The 18343-nt window shown below is 41.8% G+C and overlaps 1 protein-coding gene across 36 annotated transcripts in view; it reads right to left on the reverse strand.

Annotated features, from left to right (window-relative positions):
- The window catches only part of picalma (phosphatidylinositol binding clathrin assembly protein a), an 83381-nt gene extending 65523 nt beyond the window's left edge, over positions 1-17858 (reverse strand). For 22 of the 36 annotated variants that reach the window (XM_085797095.1, XM_085797093.1, XM_085797094.1 and 19 more), the window contains exons 1-4: positions 17782-17858; positions 17237-17552; positions 340-482; positions 111-186 (exon numbers count right to left, since the gene is read on the reverse strand). In XM_085797095.1, coding sequence (XP_085653221.1) covers positions 111-186; positions 340-482; positions 17237-17366 — 349 coding nt within the window. In that variant the 5' untranslated portion in view covers positions 17367-17552; positions 17782-17858. Of the gene's footprint in view, positions 1-110; positions 187-339; positions 483-17236; positions 17553-17777 lie in introns of all 36 variants that reach the window. The other 14 variants (XM_085797090.1, XM_085797086.1, XM_085797074.1 and 11 more) reach the window with 1 other exon arrangement.
- Between the last annotated feature and the right edge of the window lie 485 nt (positions 17859-18343).

An 18343-nucleotide genomic window follows, 5' to 3' on the forward strand; every position in this document is an offset into this window, starting at 1 on the left:
CTGCATGACAAACAAAGAAGGGAGGAGGTCACAAAAAGTGTCATGGGACAATATTCACAGAGTATTTCAAAGCTTATTGCAGCACAAAGTGTGCAGTGTTAGTCATATACCTTGTAAGCCACTTTTGTCCAAAAAATTGCTGAGGTTGAATAGCGTGTTCCTTGAAGCCAGATATTGTATAAATCTCTGTAAAAAAAGAAAAAAAATATGAGGAACCCCAATGATTGCACAAGCAGCGTTTACCACAAGTGTACCAGTTAAACATTGTGCAATAAACAGCTTCAGTTGTAGGATTGTAACATGTAGTGCACCACTCCCAGCAGCAGCAGCAGCTGATACCTCATTGCCGTAGACCATCAGGTGGTGTGTGGCGGTGAGCGACTTGAAGACAACCACCCAGCTGGTGTTGGCGGTCCTCTCAAACAACGTGTCGGCCAGCTGAGGGATGTTCACATTCATCTCATTTGTGCATTGAATCAGGTCTAAAAGGGACAAGAGAGAGAAGAGAGGCAGGTATTGAGGCAAGGCAAGTTTATTTGTATAGCAGTTTGTCTTTACATAGCATCATAATAACATCTTCTGCCCTCACATCAACGGAGGAAATCCTCCAAAGAAACTCCTTAACAGGGAAAAAACCTGTGAAACTTCAGGGTGAGCAGCAATCAACGCGCATCGCCTCAGAGGAAGCACACCGACGGTTTGTCGTTTGTTTCACTTCATTTCAGAACGGTTGACCGTTTTCTCTCTTATCTGTTCATTTTTCACCAGAGCGAGTTGAGCTGAGCTGAGCAGAATCGATAGAGCAGCGGAGGCCGGTGGTGAGTCAGAGTTCAGGTAAACAGAGAGGACAAACAGTTCCCGAACACTAAGGTATAGGAATGTGACAAACATGCTGCAAATGGATGTTTTTCATCATCATGACCCCTGATCTGTTCTCTGGCTACTGGAAAAAAAACATTTCAACAAAATATACTGAGGATGAATAAAGATAGATTCCAGTTTCATTCTGGTCTTTCTAGTTTGGGGATTATACTGCATATTAGGGATAGGGATGAATAAAGTATTCTCTACTCTCTATTCTATTCTATTAATATACAAAAAGTGAGGGATATTCAACTTTCAGGTGAAATTTATGAAAAATGTAAGAAGTTCATGCTTCAGTGATACTATATCATAGTAGGGCAACAGTGGTGTTAAAATCTCAGTAACTTTGACGTCACAAATTTCTGGCGACGAATCAAGATTCGCCAGCTCAGATATTTTTATATGCTGCATTTTATTTTAACTCTATTTATAGTCGAGAAAGTGAAAGTATAGAATACAGTTGTTTAAGATTGTCTGTGGTGTTTTTAATCATAATTTTTTATAAAAATATTTTTATCAGTAATTTTTTTTATCAATTACTAGACTATCAGGCGACCCCATTCGAATTTCAGGCGACCCAACATGAGGTCCCGAACCCTGGGTTGGAAAACACTGCAGTAACTTGTCACGTGGCCAAAGGACGTCCACTACGATGAAGATGACTGTTTCAATACAAACTGTCATTGAAGCAGAACATTTAGTGTTGATTCATGGATCAGTTGTTGTGATTTTTGTGGTTAATCACCTTGTTAGAGAACAGCACTGAGCTGGACATGTGCATTCAAAGGTTTAGAGAAGGTCAAATTAAATTCACCTGTAAAAGTTATAGCACATTTTAGGTGCGTTCTGAAATTTCATCCGAAAGCCCAATATCCCCAACTTTTTGTGACACACACACGGCATTAATGTTCCTATATTAGAAATCTACAGAGCTCTACGAAGGCAACCTGCTTCGACGTCAGGTTGTACTTCCTCATTCTAGGTACGCCCGCCTTCAGGGATCATCCCAAGACAAACTGAGAAACCAAAACAGCAGCACCTCTGCTCTGCCACGTCGTTCTCTCAGAATCAACAGTGGGAAAAAAAAAAAAAAAAAACTGGCACTGCAACACCGGTGTAATTCAAACAGCAGCAGCAGTTTGATTCAGTGTTGTTGAGACTGTGATGCACGGCGCTGTTGTAACAATGCTGAATACAGAAGCTGTGGACTCAACAACACGTCGGACAGGAGGCAGCTCCACAGCTTTGTTACGGCTGCAGCTGACGGGAGGCCCCCCCCACCCCCCCGCCCCGACCCCCCCATGGCTGTAGCCCTCACTGTGTCTGTGATGATGATGATGACAACTGCCATAATGTCTGTGTGGCTGCTGCACATCTATGGAGAGGACTGAAAGTGCAACCTTGTGCCGAAATAGAGACGTCGTGCCCAGTTTCTACTGTTTATTTGCCCTTGATGAGGTTGATTCATTAAGGATTAAGGATAATAGACTATTTATGGATGCTATTATTATGGATGGACAGACAAGCTGATACTATAAAAACATGATGTGAAAGAAAACCGGCCTCTTCACATTTCAAAAGCAAGTGAAAACAGGAAAAGGAAGAAAATACTAAATAGCATTTTTTTTTTTTTTTTTAGACAAAGTTATAACTACTTGTGACACTTTATTTCAGAAAATGAGATTATAAATTATCCACACAGTCTCTATTAATGACTTCAGCCTTACTTTTCATACACAAATATAAGCCTCTGATTGGTGGACTTGACTGCCACGGCCGAGTGCCACCACCACCTGGCCTGAAGTGAAAGGTTGATGCCTCGCAGTTCCTCTTTCCATCAAGGTCATGGGACTGAACAATGACATCAGCCCCCTTCGCTATATATATCTTCATATACTGCCCCTTTTTAAACATGGATCCGGCCATATTGTTGTTAAAGAGACTCTTCCTGACGCCACCTTTGCTTCCACGCTGGCTGGACCAAACACAAAATCAGCATGAAGCTGCCCCAGACTGTGATATTAGACCTGGATCCAGAGGAGTGAGGGAAACGCAGCAGCATCAGCATCCCACCATATGTCCATATAAACCTGTATGGAACCACAAATTTAAAGGGATACGGCAACATTTTTTTTTTCGTGTCTTGCCTCACTCCTGAGTCCATGACCAGCAGATAGACACCATCCTTTCGACTGTGCGTGCAGTAGCCCATAATTAGCTTAGCTCAAACACTGGAAGACGTGTATGGGTAGTGTTAGCCTGCCTCCTACCCGAGCCGAAATCAGCAGTCAGAAGCTGATTTCATTTTAGCTCTAAACTCTGTAAATATATCACTTTATCGACATTTCAAACATTTCTAGGCAAGAAACTAGCCGTTTAGATCAGCAGTGTGTCGTTCATTTGTCTAAATACCAGCTGTTTACAATTTTGTTCGGACGAATTCGGCGCTACTCAAGCTAGCCGTTGTGACCAACGCACTTTCGGTTACTTTCACAAAATAAAACACCCATTGCCCTTTACATACAGAAAACCATGACGATAGAATTTGTGCTTTTACTTTGAAATAGGAAGCTAACCTACCCTCGATGTAGCTAGCTTGAACCAAAATAAAGCGTCTTTGCTTGAACCCTCCGTTTTGACCGATCCCGTCCCGTTAGCGGCATTTGACCGCTCAAGATGCCTTACCGGAGAGTTTTGTCAGCTCTGAGACGAAGATCGGCCCGCCGGTTTCCGTTTAGAGTTGCTGAAGAGTTTCTCTGATGACTTTAGGTGGAGGCAGGCTAACACTACCCATACACTTCCAGTGTTTGAGCTAAGCTAATTACGGGCGATACAGCTCTATCTCCCTTGTTACTGCACGCACAGTCGAAAGGATGGTGTCTATCTGCTGGTCATGGACTCGGGAGTGAGGCAAGACACGGAAAAAAAAATGTTGGCGTATCCCTTTAATCTTTTATCTGAAGCGTAAGAGTGAAGACTAAAAGAAATATATACAGGAAAAACTTAAAAAACAAAAAAACAAAAGCAGCCGGAGCCCTTTGTCTTTACAGTGTGGGGTGTTGAGGAGCACAACTGACTACATGATGACAAAGAAACACAAAGGAAGAGGCGATGCAATAAAATTCATGTGACTGAGCTGAAAAATCCTGAGTAAACAAGTGACTGAGCACTGGGATGTGATTCTAGTTATTCATATAATCAGATATTAACATTTTGAGGAGGTGGTACAGTAAATGAACGTCTTCATTTTGTGCTCCTATAGAAAACCGTGCGACAGTCAGACAAACTGCTGACAAAGATCCCAGATATTAATATTCACAGCTATCAGGAGCCAAAGGGAGCTTGGCAGACAATGTAAATAAATATTTAAGTGAATTTGGTACTTGACTTGAGTTGTACAATCCAAGCCTCATAAGAGTAACATATATATTTAATTTTATAGCCCTGTTTTATTGACTGTGTTGACTTTGTTTTTAGTTGTAACCATTAACTGTCAGAGGCGGTGGTGTTCTCCATTCAGGCCTGTTTACATGGGTGGTCTATGAATCCTTCTCAGTGTTTGCAGAACGCCACACAAAAGGCTTTTTTTGCTTTTTTTACATACACAATAGACCACCCATGTGACAACAAAAGGCTTTTCAGATGTAACTGAAACTGCGGCTGTGGAGGGCACGAGCTCGCCACCGTCTTTCTCAACTGGTGTTGCTGAGCCACGTTTTGCGCAACGATCAACAAACCATAATAATAATAGTAAACCGCTACTCGTCATCAGAAGGTCGTGGCTCCATAGACCCAAGGCCTCTATAGGAGATCAGGCTGACTAATGATGACAGCTTAAAGGGATAGTTCAACATTTTGGCAAATTGGCCCATTGCCATAATCCCTATAGTCATAGCAGTAGGTTCGTTACCTTTAATTGTCGGTGCAAGCTACTTTTTATAACGGCGGAGCAGAGCCGCAAGCTGCTCAGAGCTACGCTACGGAGGCTCATGGGATTTCTTGGTTTGCCTCATCAAACTCATCAAATACACAATCCAACAACTCCACAACGCTCTGGTGGACAAGTTGTGACCTGCACATTCACCACATTGTGAGATAATAACAGAACGTTACCAGACAGAGTTGTTTTAGAGGGAAATTCATGCAAAACCGCTGATGCGCGTTGCCTTCAGGGACAGTTTTTCAGCAAGCAGATTCTGAATTTACCTCTAAAATGGCTCTGTTTCGTAACGTTCTGTTATTATCTCATAGCGTGGTGAATGTGCAGGTCACAACTTGTCCACCAGAGCGTTGTGGAGTTGTTGATTGTGTATTTGATGAGTTTGATGAGGGGGAAACCAAGAAATCCCATGAGCCTCCGTAGCGTAGCTCTGAGCAGCTCACAGCTCTGCTCCGCCGTTCTAAAAATAGCTTGCACCGACAAATGTAAAGGTAACGAACCTACTGCTATGACTATAGGGATTATAGCCACGGGCCAATTTGCCAAAATGTTGAACTATCCCTTTAAGACGGATCAAAGTGGGGCCTGTTATGGCAGAGCAGTGCAGAGGACAGACGCTTTTGATAAGATAAACATGTGACCTTTCTTATGTAGCTGCTCAGTCTGGGTCACAGGAAGAGACAAACCTCAATCTGCTGAGGAACTGCAGTCACTTTTGTCATGGTCGATATCTGACATGTGAACTTTAAATATATTCAGCATCTATTGTGCATTTTTATGATCAGATCAATTCCTCACACGTTTCCTAAAACACAAGCGCTGTAGGAATTTGTCAAAACGCAGCCGCATCACAAAAAGGAACCCGTGTGAACCGGCCGAGCTTCGCTGAGGAAGAAGAAGCGATAACAGGTCTTCAACAGTTCCCATCAGTAACTGCGGTTTAGAGACCTGCGGTCTGTTTCTTTCACCTCTGTCTCCGTCTCTGTCTCTCATGATCGTCTCTGCTCCTAAACGTCACTGGGTTGAGGAGAGGCCACTTCAGTGAAACTCATTTCCTCCTCAAACTTCCTTAAACTCTATTGCTGCTGAAACAGAACTGAAATTTCGAAAAAGGCGAAGCAAAATATATTTTCTTGGCTTTACAATGAAAAAAAAAGCCACATTTCACAATCATTCCTGAAGACAAGATTAACACAAGTCTTAACAAACACTAAAAGCCTTTGGTCAGCAGAATGTCTGAGACAAAGTATAGCAGATAAACGATGAGAGTATTTCCTGCTTCTTTCACATGTTGGCTGCCTGAGCCGTAATGAGTGCACATTAAAATGTCACTAAATGTACTGTAACAAGAAGCTTATAGAGCCCACGCATGGCCTGTGGGCTAGAATGGCCTGCATACATTGTGGCTGTAAATTTTCTCTGAGGCTTGTGACTTGTGAGCTGCAGAGCTCGGCTCAACAATCACACATGTTTGTGCTGCATTACCCCACAGAAGTAGGTTCAACTATAAGAAGCCAACTTTCACTCGTGTCCCAGATTCAGAGCAATGCTGCACACAGGACACATTCACACTGTCATGCTGAGGATTTACAATGTACCAGTACATTGTGTATGTTGTGTAGCAGCCGTAGTCCAGATAAGGTAGCAGCTTTTTAGTTTTGGTAAAACTCAAATTTTCTTTTGGCCTAAAATCAGTTGGATGAAATCTGGTCTAGTTTAACTGAATGAACATCCTTGGACTTCACTAGAAGCAGGTGATCTACTTATCAAAAGATTCAAAAAATCTTGTAAAAGACAGACAGCACAAAAATATCCATAGTTATAGTCGAATATAAATGGACTTTCATAAAAAAAAGAAGTTAAAAAACGACAAAAAGAAGGACTTCCTCTTTCACGACTGAGACTTCAACTAAAAACAGCTGACAGAACAAACATGTAAAGCCCTGAAGAGGACTGCAGCACATTTAATGCAGCTCCTTATGTACAGAAGGTTAAATGTAAAGGTTCCTCTTGCTGCCAACATCACAGCAGTGGAACAGAGGAATCCTTCGTCTGTTGCTTTTCCAGAGCTACTTTGATTTTTCAAATCAGAGGCTAGAGGGCATGATTGAAAAACATACAGTATAAGGCTATAAAAGAAAAAGAAATAAAAAAAGACTTGACTCGGAGTGGGCTAAACTGATTTTTTCGTCTGCAATGTCAACAACGATTATTAAAGAAATAGAAAATGTGAAGTCAAAGTAAAATGAAGCAGCTGGTGAAACTGTGTGTTTCTGTGGAGGATTTCCTAAAGGGTGGAGGACTGAAGAGAGCAAGAACGGCTGGCTGCATTATCAGATGGATCTCACTGACTGAGCACATGAGACAGGAAGTGATGAGCAAACTCTTTTGCAACGAGGAAGTAGTAGGTAAGAGCTTCTGTGCAAAACGGATTCACAGAAATCTCTGTGAATCAGCAGCACGCACTGGAAAAACACTCCACGTTACAGCAGCTGTACTTTTTATTCTGCACACACCACACGCAGCAGTCAAACGGATTATTCCCGAGTCTTTTCTGCTGTAGCTTCAAGAGATATTTTTGCATCTTTTATCTGTCTGAGGGAAAACGTTAGGACATCAGAGCAGCTCCATTAACATAAGACTGTTGTAAAACCAACTAGTGTCTCCAGTTGTAAAGCAGAACAGCAGATGTTCTCCCTTCGTTTGAGATTAAGTAAAGATCTTTACATGCTCTTGTATGAGTTGAGCAACTTCAAATTAAATGCTTCATTAAAACAGAAGCCACAAGGCACCAAATAAAGTCGGTTCAAAAAGATTTCAAGATGCCAGAGGCAGAACAACTTCTCAGGTTCAAGTAGATACAGTGGAGAGGAAGGACAACACCAGCACCCTCTGACATTTAATTGCTGATCTCTGGTATTAACTGCTGTGTTGTGACACAGCTGTCACTACTTCAAAGCCTTCTCTTCATGTGAGCTTGGCTTCATGTGTGTGGTTCCTTGACTGATAAATGCTCCAACACGTCTGAATTAGATTCATCTCAGTCTTCTGCAAATCCCAAAATCTGGAGATCAACATCCTGGAAACTTCCAATTCCTTCTGCACTCAAAAAACAAGCAACTCTGTTGTTTCATTGCACATAAAAATGGAGTGAAGCGACAACAGGCTGAACTGTTAACACATTTCCACCATGTAAAACTGTGGATGAAGAATTTATTTATGCAAAACAATCAAACCATGACGTTTTCATTTATTCGGCCTATAAATGCAAAACAGCTGAGTGGGAATAAAAACCTGCATTCACTCACTCACTCACAAGGGAGTCATATTGTACAAAAAAATAAATAAATAAATAATCTACTTCAACTAAACAAGGACCGCCGGTAGCAAATGATTCACTTCTATATGTAGATCATACTACATCCAGTGTAATGACAGGACAGAAAGCGAAAGCCTGTTCACTAACTCATCTGCACCGTTTGTGTTGACAGAACATCTGTCTGACATCAGCAGACAGCTGTTGGCGAGGAGCCCCCCCCCACCCCCACCCTGTCAGTGTGCAGAGTCTTTCTTCTGTCCCTCTGGATTAGTTACCAGTCATAAACTAAAACTACACTGACTGTTACTACCAGGGGGACACTTTATGAGACTGTCATCATGACTCAACATGGCTCATACAGTAGCCATCTTCATCTTTGCTGCTTTTTAACCCAGGATAACCTTTCCCATGCACATCGCTGTGTGTGCAGTGTTGTTATGAAACCAAAATGATGACACTCATATGACACCTGCCACAATATGACTCAAATTAAAATGATCTGCACACTTTCAACCTGCTGATATTTTAGGAAGTTTGCAGTTATAGTTGGGTTCATGTTTCCAATGTGAACTTTGTGTTTCCTGTCAGCCACAATGATAAGTGACCTAAAACAATAACCACATCATCGCCATTAGCTGCATCAAACTCCAAAGGTGAAAGTTAAAGGTCAGTTTGTCAAAATCAAAGATGTAGAAACAACCAACGCAAACAAAACAAAATATCACCAAAAGCAGGTATGTTTTGGATAAAAGTTAAATGTGTAAAACATTGTTGTGCATTGAGATGCACCAACCTACAAATCATATGTTCTGGTTGCACAGGAACAAAGTCTGTTTACTACAACAAGACGCAACAAAAAATTATCACCATCATCATGATGCAACATTTTTTTCCTGTGAAAATTGAAATGAATCTTTTGCATCTTCTTCCCTAAAACAAATCAGACTTCTCTATTTGAAGCCATGAGATGATTATGTTATAACATTTGCATTTAACTTCTGACTAGAATCCTTGAGCAGGTCAACATGTTAGTTAGTGAGATGCCCCTCCACTGGCTTCTTAGGTTTAAGACAGTTTGACCCACTGGTTTCATGAGACTCTTGGCTGTAGAAGTGTAATAATGAGCCATATTTCACGGCATGTAGAGGATTTGTCCGTAAGCCATGGACGGTCGGCATGAGCACTGTGTTTGCTGCTTTGTCTCTTGTGTTGTTGCTATAGGTGGAAGAAGCCGAGTGCTGCACACGTCAACATACCTCGTAGGACACGTGGCTCCCATATATCAGGACCACTAAATGGTTTATAGTACTACTACTATAGGCAGGCATCATTTCTAGTACCGAGTAGGGGCGAGGGGAAAAAAATTGATACAGCATAGTATCGTGATATTTTGCATGGCAATATTGTATCGCCTTAATGGACGCCAAGTATGGGTCTGAACAAACCAAGAGGTTTATTTATTAGAAGAAAAAAAAAGAAGTTAAAGCTGTACAGAAAAGAAAATTGAATTTGAGCCCACTCTGGATCATAAAATTAGTGTAATAACTCATCCATCAGACGATGTAGGCCAAACTTTGTGCAAAATTCTATTTTTGAGTAAATCCGAAATGAAAGTGTAGTTTATTTTTTCGCATTGGATAATGCAGGCGCACGGATTATACGTCAGTCTGCACACAATTCACCAGCCACTGATATTGGATCCATCATCCATCAATCAAACGTCTGAGACACGCACACACACACCGGGCTCGGTCTCGCGACTCTCGCCCCGAGCTTTGAATATCCCACCCGCTTGATAACGACAATCAAATTCGTTTTCCTTACTCGGGTAAACTTGTGCGGCAACTTGTGACAACTCGGTGCAACAAACAGATGATTGATCTGATTTTTTTTTTAATCAATAGAGAATCTTTAAAGAATTAAGAGAATTAAAAACAGTTTGATGAGATTCTTCTTAACTAACATGTCTGGGCTGTTGGGGGGCATTCCAGTGGCCAAACATGGTCGCTGAAATCAAGATGCCGGCCTAATTGCCAGGAAATGCATCAGAAGTATCCGGGCCAATCTCACATCTGATCGGCCCAGATCCCCGGGGCTCTGGGAAGGGGCCGGGTTATGGAATGACTTCCTGTTGGCTCTTTACCCACTGACAATCCACGGCTTACTTTCAGACCCAGAGGAACACTTCCTGCTTCAGGAAACGTCTATCCCCTTACAACGCCGTTATGCGATGTGAGCTAAAGTGCACATGGAGGCCCTGAAACAGACCTCAGATCATCTGTGAGGTTCCACTTGGAGAGCTGCCAGGAGACAAACTGCAGCCGAGTGTGTAAATACCGTAAAAAAAAACAACAACTTCTGTTTAAAACAGGTTTGCTAAACTGTATCAGGTGACCAGACGGGTGTCGCTTGTTATTCCGCGCCTGCAGCAGCCAGCAGCGTCATGGCGGCTGCTTTGATTTGCATGATCGTATCTCACAGGTACTTCTCCCTCGTCTCCGGCTCAGCTGGCGGACACACCGGCGTCGTCAGCACTCTTTTTAAGGGCCGTCGTCACTCGATGCCACTGCAGTCACATGCTACATGTGCTACTACATGTGCGTCGTGGATGGTGAAATCAAAAGGAGGAGCCGAGCCGAGCCACGGAGAGAGGGGGAGAGGAAAGTACAGATTCCTTCCTACGAGCGGCTCAGGTGAAGCAGACTTCACTGCAGACTCACTGACTTTCCAGGGAATGCAATGCAGCCTTCAGCTCTGCTAAGAGACGAGGAAATTATAAGACCAGAAAGAAGAAGCAGGGGGAGATGAAATGTTTTCACTGTGATCACAATCTTGTCCTGTAATGATTTACCGCCCGGTACTTAATAATGGGACATAATGCAAGCTTCCTTCACCAGTTTAATAACACTGCAATAGCTGAACCAGCAGGTGCAATAAAAATTTCCAAAACAATAAAAGCCGCCTCAGATTTTGGACATGCCTAACTTCTCTCTGTAACCAATATCCCACTGGTTTATGCAGCCTGAATAATGTCTCGCCTTTAACAACCGCTGTTTCAATAAAAAAATAAAAAATAAGAAGAAGAAGAGGAACATTTTCCCTACATTTGCTTGAATCTTTTGAACAACCTATAGTTCGCATGATGCATCATTTCTGCAGACCAGTGAACCCTGATTCCTGGGTCAGACACTTCCAGTAGGCAGGGGTTAAATGCTGCCCACGGCAACCAGATGAAATCAAAACCACAATCCACCATCAAACTCAAACCAGGTGACACATGAATGAGACGGTTCAAAAAGGTCCACAGTGTCATTCCACTTGGATTGTGCACTCAATAACCTCATAGACTATCTATGATAAAAGAGGGGAGAGCTTCTCAATATTGCTTCTCTTCGTGTTTTTACTTCCTAAAAGTAAGTAAAACTGATCAATATGAACACAAAAAAGACACTAGTTTGGGTTTCCAACGTTATTGTTGTTGATTATAGTCTCTCTCAGTCATAAAACTGCTAGTGATGTGATCATGGAAATCAACAATGTGCCATAATCAGTGAGCAAACCCACAGTCGGCTGTGACAGGAAGTGGTGCGTACGACTTGTCGTGGCTATAAACCCTGTAATAAACTGTCAATCACCTCATTCAAATACCTCCGGGGATAAAGTAATAAAATAAAAAAAACACTACCGACTGATATACTAATATGGGCATCCACCTTCAATGTTAAAGGGATAGTTCAACATTTTGGCAAATTGGCCCATTGCCATAATCGCTATAGTCATAGCAGTAGGTTCGTTACCTTTAATTGTCGGTGCAAGTTATTTTTAGAACGGCGGAGCAGAGGTAAATTCATGCAAAACCACTGATGTGCGTTGAGCAGTCTCCGCATTTACCTCTGAAACAACTCTGTGTGGTAACGTTGTGTTATTATCTCATAGCGTGGTGAATGTGCAGTTCACAACTTGGCCACCAGAGCGTTTTGGAGTTGTTGGATTGTGTATTTGATGAGGGAAACCAAGAAATCCCATGAGCCTCCGTAGCGTAGCTCTGAGCAGCTCACGGCTCTGCTCCGCCGTTCTAAAAATAGCTTGCACCGACAATTAAAGGTAACAAACCTACTGCTATGACTATAGGGATTATGGCAATGGGCCAATTTGCCAAAATGTTGAACTATCCCTTTAAGTCCAAGTGGTGTCAGACAGTCATATCTGCCAGTTTAGCTCCTCTGGTTTGACTCTCTCCTCCTCCCAGTATTCAATAAAGGACCAAACTTGCAGAAAACACCATTTTTTTATTTCTTTTTTTGCTTTTCTGTCTCTTGTCATTCAACACTACATGTTAACCAGCAGTAATTGCAAGCTGCTGCACTGCAGCTTAAATCATGATGCTGTGACACTGGTTGGACATTATAGACTCTAGGGACCGGGTTGGACTGTTTACACTGTATAGCTACAAATCCTGCTAGATATCCATCTCCAGTATTGATGTCAGTATCAAAGGTCCACAGCCACTGCTGACTTCATATACTCATTACCTCATGAGAGACCTTTGAGCAGTGTAACAACAGTGTGTGTGTGTGATAAAGGTGGACTTATTATGGGTTTTTAAATACCAATAGCAGCAATAGTTTGGAGCAGAAAAAATAGCAACATAAGCATTAACTGTGACTTTGAATGGAGCCGCCATACGTTTTAGTGTGACTTGTGGAGACTATGCAGTGATTGGCCTATTGCTTTTAAGCTTTACTGTGTGATGAATTAACCGGGATGAACAATGGCTGCTGTTATGCTGCCCACTGTGTGGAGGAAATACCATACATTACAGGCCTGTGGTTTCATACTCTAACTCTACTGAGGTGTAAACCGTACTAAACTTATTTGGTGCTAATTTTCCCAGAAGTCATTTCATTCACACTTACTTTAAACAAATGCACAAGTAAATACGCTGAAGCTGCCGGCCACAGGTTGATTTGTTCCCTGTCTGTTAACTGCAGAGTCTCTTTAAAGTTACGAGACCCGAGTTTATCTAGCACGCCTGTGTTAAAGAATGTGAACTGCGGTCCAGTCAGCGCAAACTCAACATAGACTGTGGCGTGGACTGGAGGGTCATATCTCACCTGCAATCCAGACACTAAGAACAGAGGGATGGAAGCGAGACAGCGCAGGGGCCATGTGTGCCTTGTCAGGAAACTCCAAACACAAATAATGCACCCTTCACTCCGGGCGGCTATCTTTAAATACCTCAGACCTAAGTGAGATTCTTGCCGAGCACTGGGGTCTCTAGATTACCAAGGAGAGGCTTCAGTCCAGTCCAGTTCAGTTCAGTCCAGCAGCTCCCGCAGCTTATTCAAAAACCCATATGTGACCTGATCCATCAAAATGAGTCACAGTGACCCAAATTGCAAAGTTGAGATTTTGTTATCAATGGAAAGATTAGAAAATAAGCTTTAAAATGATACCCTAGTCAAAGTCATACATTTGATGGTTTTTGAGATGTGGCCATTTGAATTACGATCTTTCACTCTCTTATTCCGTTCTAAAATTGCAGTTAAAGTTTTTGCCAGTGACTCTGGCATCTGTTCCTGTACCACGTGATTACACGCACCCTATACAGTCCCTTGTTCTCATAGATGCACCATTCAATGACCCTCGGAAAGCAGGGAATCTCACAATTCAGATGCTTTTTACAGCTCGTCTCTATCATAAACGGTTCAGAAGTTGTCATGTTTTGTTGACGTTTTGTAAAACATGTGCAAGCGTGTACGTTCGGTTTAGCATCGATGCTACACTCTGTTAGCGCCGATGCTACCCGTTTCTGTACCCGTCCCTTCTCGTCATAGAGGCACCATTCAATGACCGTGGGAAAGCGGAGAATCCCACGATTCAGATGCAGTTAACAGCTCGTCTCTATCATGAACGGTTCAGAAGATATTTCATGTTTTGCACCGATGCAACGCTCATTTTCAGAGGGTTTAAGTTGCAAGTCAACTTTAATCATCATTTTCGTGCCTTTTCTCAATTATCTGGACTGTGAAACTTTGGGAGATTGTTTTTGAATGTCATTGCTTTGAAATTAGGGTAAAAAAAAATAATAAAATCTGATTTTTTATGGGTTTTCCACGTTATCAGCTGATTATCTAAAAATAGACTCAATTTGATAGAACGGGTCACATATGTTCCAACATCAAATACAGTAGGGTCCTACTTTGGTCAAGCCGGACCTAAAAATAGGAGGAGTGGATTCCACGCCGTGCCAAGGAAGAGGTTGCTCCCATAAATAATACGCTGTTGTTACAACAGGAACGTGATGCACATCTATCTATTACACTTCCTTCAATAACCACTGTGACAAAATATTTGCTTATACATCATCACACGGCCATTTCAATCCCAACCCACTGTGTATAAATATCTTAGTGTCCGGAAAAGCAGGTCACGGACGACCTTATACAGTATCATGTATCCAACAACAGGCTGATGATGGGTGACTTCTATTCATATTAAACTGCAAAATACAGTACCAGTCTGCACAATAATACTGGATACAGTGCTGCCAACTTCTGTCACTTGCTGTGGCCCAAATTAAAAAAGCCTCAGGAAAAACAATTGAATGGGGAAAAGGGAAATAACTGAAGTGAAAGACGGGGAATATGGGAAGTTCGTGGGGGGAAAAAAACAAACTGCAAGACAGCAAATTGTCAGAGACGGGCGGACATCCTCAACATGAAAAATGTGTGTGCGAGCGCCGTTTTCAGTCTGTTTCTACTCCGCTGACAGAAGCAAGCAACATATTTCCTTGGGTTGACTCAGCTGTTATGACCAGAATCGGAAATACACATACACGACACTTGATGAGATCTTCTAAGCTGCAACGACAAACCTATGGGTGTCTATTTAGGAAATGGTAGGAGCTACAGTACACCCCGTCGTTATTCTTATTAGACCCGAGGCTCCGTTTGTGCATATTTGGTACAAACTATAAATAAAGTTCATAAAAAAAAGAAAGAAAGACAAATAGAAGGAGCAGTTCAAAGTCAGTAGAATGAAGGCCAGATGACGGTATAACGACAACAAAGGTAAAACGCAATTAAGTGTTTGTTTACGATGTCTCAGAGCGAGTTCTAGAGATGTGGTGGTGTCCGACCATATGGAAACTAAATGTGTTTATCTTCGCTGGTCCCTCCGCACTGGGAGGCAAAGTAAAATGCTGACTTTGATCTAGAGGAAAAGACGGGATGTTGTTTAAAAAAAAAAAAAGGGGGGGGGGGGGAGGCATGGTGCATATTTTCAGACGGTCAAAGAATATTCACAGTTGTAGTGGAGTTGAAAAGCCACAAGTTACTGAAAAGATGAAACAAAGAGGACTTCAAAATGAAGAGCGCTACATCAGAGTGTATAGATCACTCATAGAAAATGACCAAAAAACCACAACATCTGAACAGACGCCCCTTCTCCGTGTCATTCAGAGCATAAATCTAGCCGAAACAATGCGATTATTATGTCGTAGTGTCAAAACTGTTTATGGTTTGACCATGTAAAGTCAACGTAACTGAGGATGTATTGTTATACTACAGTACACTGCTTACATCATAGAGACATTTTGCATATACTCTCCAGCTGTTTGCTAATGAGGAAACTCCAACTCAGTCACGTCACATTCAGTTGGTCAAAAACTATGATCGCTCAGCTTTATCATTCATTCATACTGTATTTCACCAGCACATACACCACTGTTGACTGACATAGTGGTGCTTCTGTCTCCATTTAGCATCCTATGCTGATTCTTGGTGGTACACCACTTGCGGTATTTCACTTCTGTGATATATGATAACAATATGGAATACACGAATCCGGTTTCACTGCAACATAGCACTTATGACAAAATCTTTACTGGCATTTTGCTGCTGCTGTTGCTTACAATGTCACTGTTATTCCACCACACACATCTGTCTACATATGATCTATTACATTTGGAAGCCCCCGACAGAAAGACTAGAAAACTGGTCGTGACCCTAAGGCTGTTAACTATCCAGTAAAACCTCTCAATCATTATAAAAGTCAATGCAGCTGAAACCCTATCCCTCTATTATCAACAGCTCGACACAAAAATAACCTCATTCTGACCGATGGTATCATTATGGACCTGGTTGATCCTGTTGAATATTTGCTTGTGTTCCCTTGATAAAGCCGTACATCAAAGTCCACAACCCCACCGCCACTTCCTGAAGTAAGAACTGACTCAACAGGACGAGAATAGCCGGCCTGCACTGATTATTGTACAGAGCTTTAAATGGTTTAATTATCCTAATACCAGACCGTTCAAATTTAGACCCATCTTTACACCCATAACTATCCAACTTTTTTATTATTTTTTCCTTAGGAATCAGTTGTATGAGCCAACTTTACCCATTAAATGCTGTGGGCATCAGGCAGCTGGGATTACAAATTAATGCCCAGCAGTTTTGAGGGAAAATTTGGGATATCTACCTGTAGCATCATCTGTGGTAGCAGTCAAGACACAAGACAAACCAAGAGCTGCAATATAACTCAATGGCAAAGCTGTGTCTCATTGTGACTTGTGACAAATCCAGTAAACATTACAATTTCCTATTGCTCCACAAGTTACCCCTTCCAACTGGACAGCTCATAATTGCTTTATGTTTGCATTGACCATTGATTATTCACCTTCTCCAGGGATAGCAGGCTATATAACACAGCCTAACCTTTGGGGGTAAATGTAACCAACAATAAAATAATGACCATAAAGTGTGGCTAATTGTGTTCATGCCTTCATGGTAACAATTAAATAGCATTAATATGGCTCCAAGCTGCAACAATGAGTCATGTCACAGCCTAGGCAGACTGTTTTAATTACACACAGCCCACTGTCACAGACAACACATGTATTTTCTAATGTATTTGAATGCATAGTGGTTTAAACAGTGGACTTGACTGACTACCATAGAGTGGCTAACTTTAACATGAACATGTAGCAGCCTATATAAGCAGCACAGGCCTCATAGCCACAGACAGACACAGCATTATTCAGAGTCCGGGGCTAACGTTAACCACCACCACAACAAACAACAACAAATAACCACAAAAAATGTACTTACAATCCAAATGTTTCTTTTTTGGCCCCATTATTTCATGTGTGGTCGCCTTGCACACAGTTTTGGAGATGGCCGAGCCGGTGACACTGTGCTGTGCGGCGGTGATCCTGTCTGTAATGCTCTGTCCAGACATCCTGAGGTCGGTCGGTGGTGGATCAAATTAAACCGTTACACCGTTACAAAAAAAAAAAAAAAAAAAAAACCTTTTCTTTTTAACTCCGGGCAAAAACAGCAGCAGCTTGGTTGTGGACTTTTCTTTTTTTCGTGGACGGTATCGGTCTTCTTCAATCAAATAAGGCTCCGTGACCACCTGACAACACTGAGGAGAGACAGAAAGAGAGAAGAGACACTGAGACGATAGATAGACAGCAGCAGCAGCAGCAGCAGCAGCTTTAACATTACGCGTGTTTAGGCTAACGAGCTAGCTAACGGTAACTACAAGCAGGCTAGTTAGATAGATAGATAGTTAGTTGACTTGAGGCTAAAAAAAAACACCAAACCTACAGTGAGAAAGCGGCTTAATTCATGGCTGGAAGATACGCACCTACCCAGTCTTTTTAATCGATCCCCTCACACACACAGGCTGTAGTAGCGTCCTCTTCCCCTTCCAGTACAAGTCTTTCTCACATACCGTCCGTGGCTGGTCCGGACAGACAGAGTAAAAATAGAAGCCACTTCCGGGTACGAACCTTCACAATAAAAGGATTTTCAAATCAAACGTCTTTATTTTATTAGCTCATGATCGTGAAAAAGAAAATTGAATAAAACGTTGACTATAGCACATGAGCTGCTTATGTTTTATTCTTTCTTTTCTATTCTATTCTTTTTTTAAAATTTTATTATTAGCCTATTTAATAAAGTGTACAAAAAAGGAGTATTTTACTACAGTAGTATTGTACTATTACTTCTATGTTATGTGTAGGGACTACAGATGGAAATTAGCTGGGAGCTAAATCTGGTGCAACCATCTTTTCATTTTTTTCCTTTAAATTATTAATGTAATTGCACATTGTCCCTTATTAAACTAATAAACTAAACTAAGGAGAGTGTCACACCTGGATCAGATGCAAGTTTCTATCTTTAATAGACAAAGTTTTCAGGATAAAGACC

This window comes from Trachurus japonicus, chromosome 14 (genome assembly GCF_045865225.1).
Source record: "Trachurus japonicus isolate A0001 chromosome 14, Traja_1.0".
Classification (NCBI taxonomy): Eukaryota; Metazoa; Chordata; class Actinopteri; order Carangiformes; family Carangidae; genus Trachurus; species Trachurus japonicus.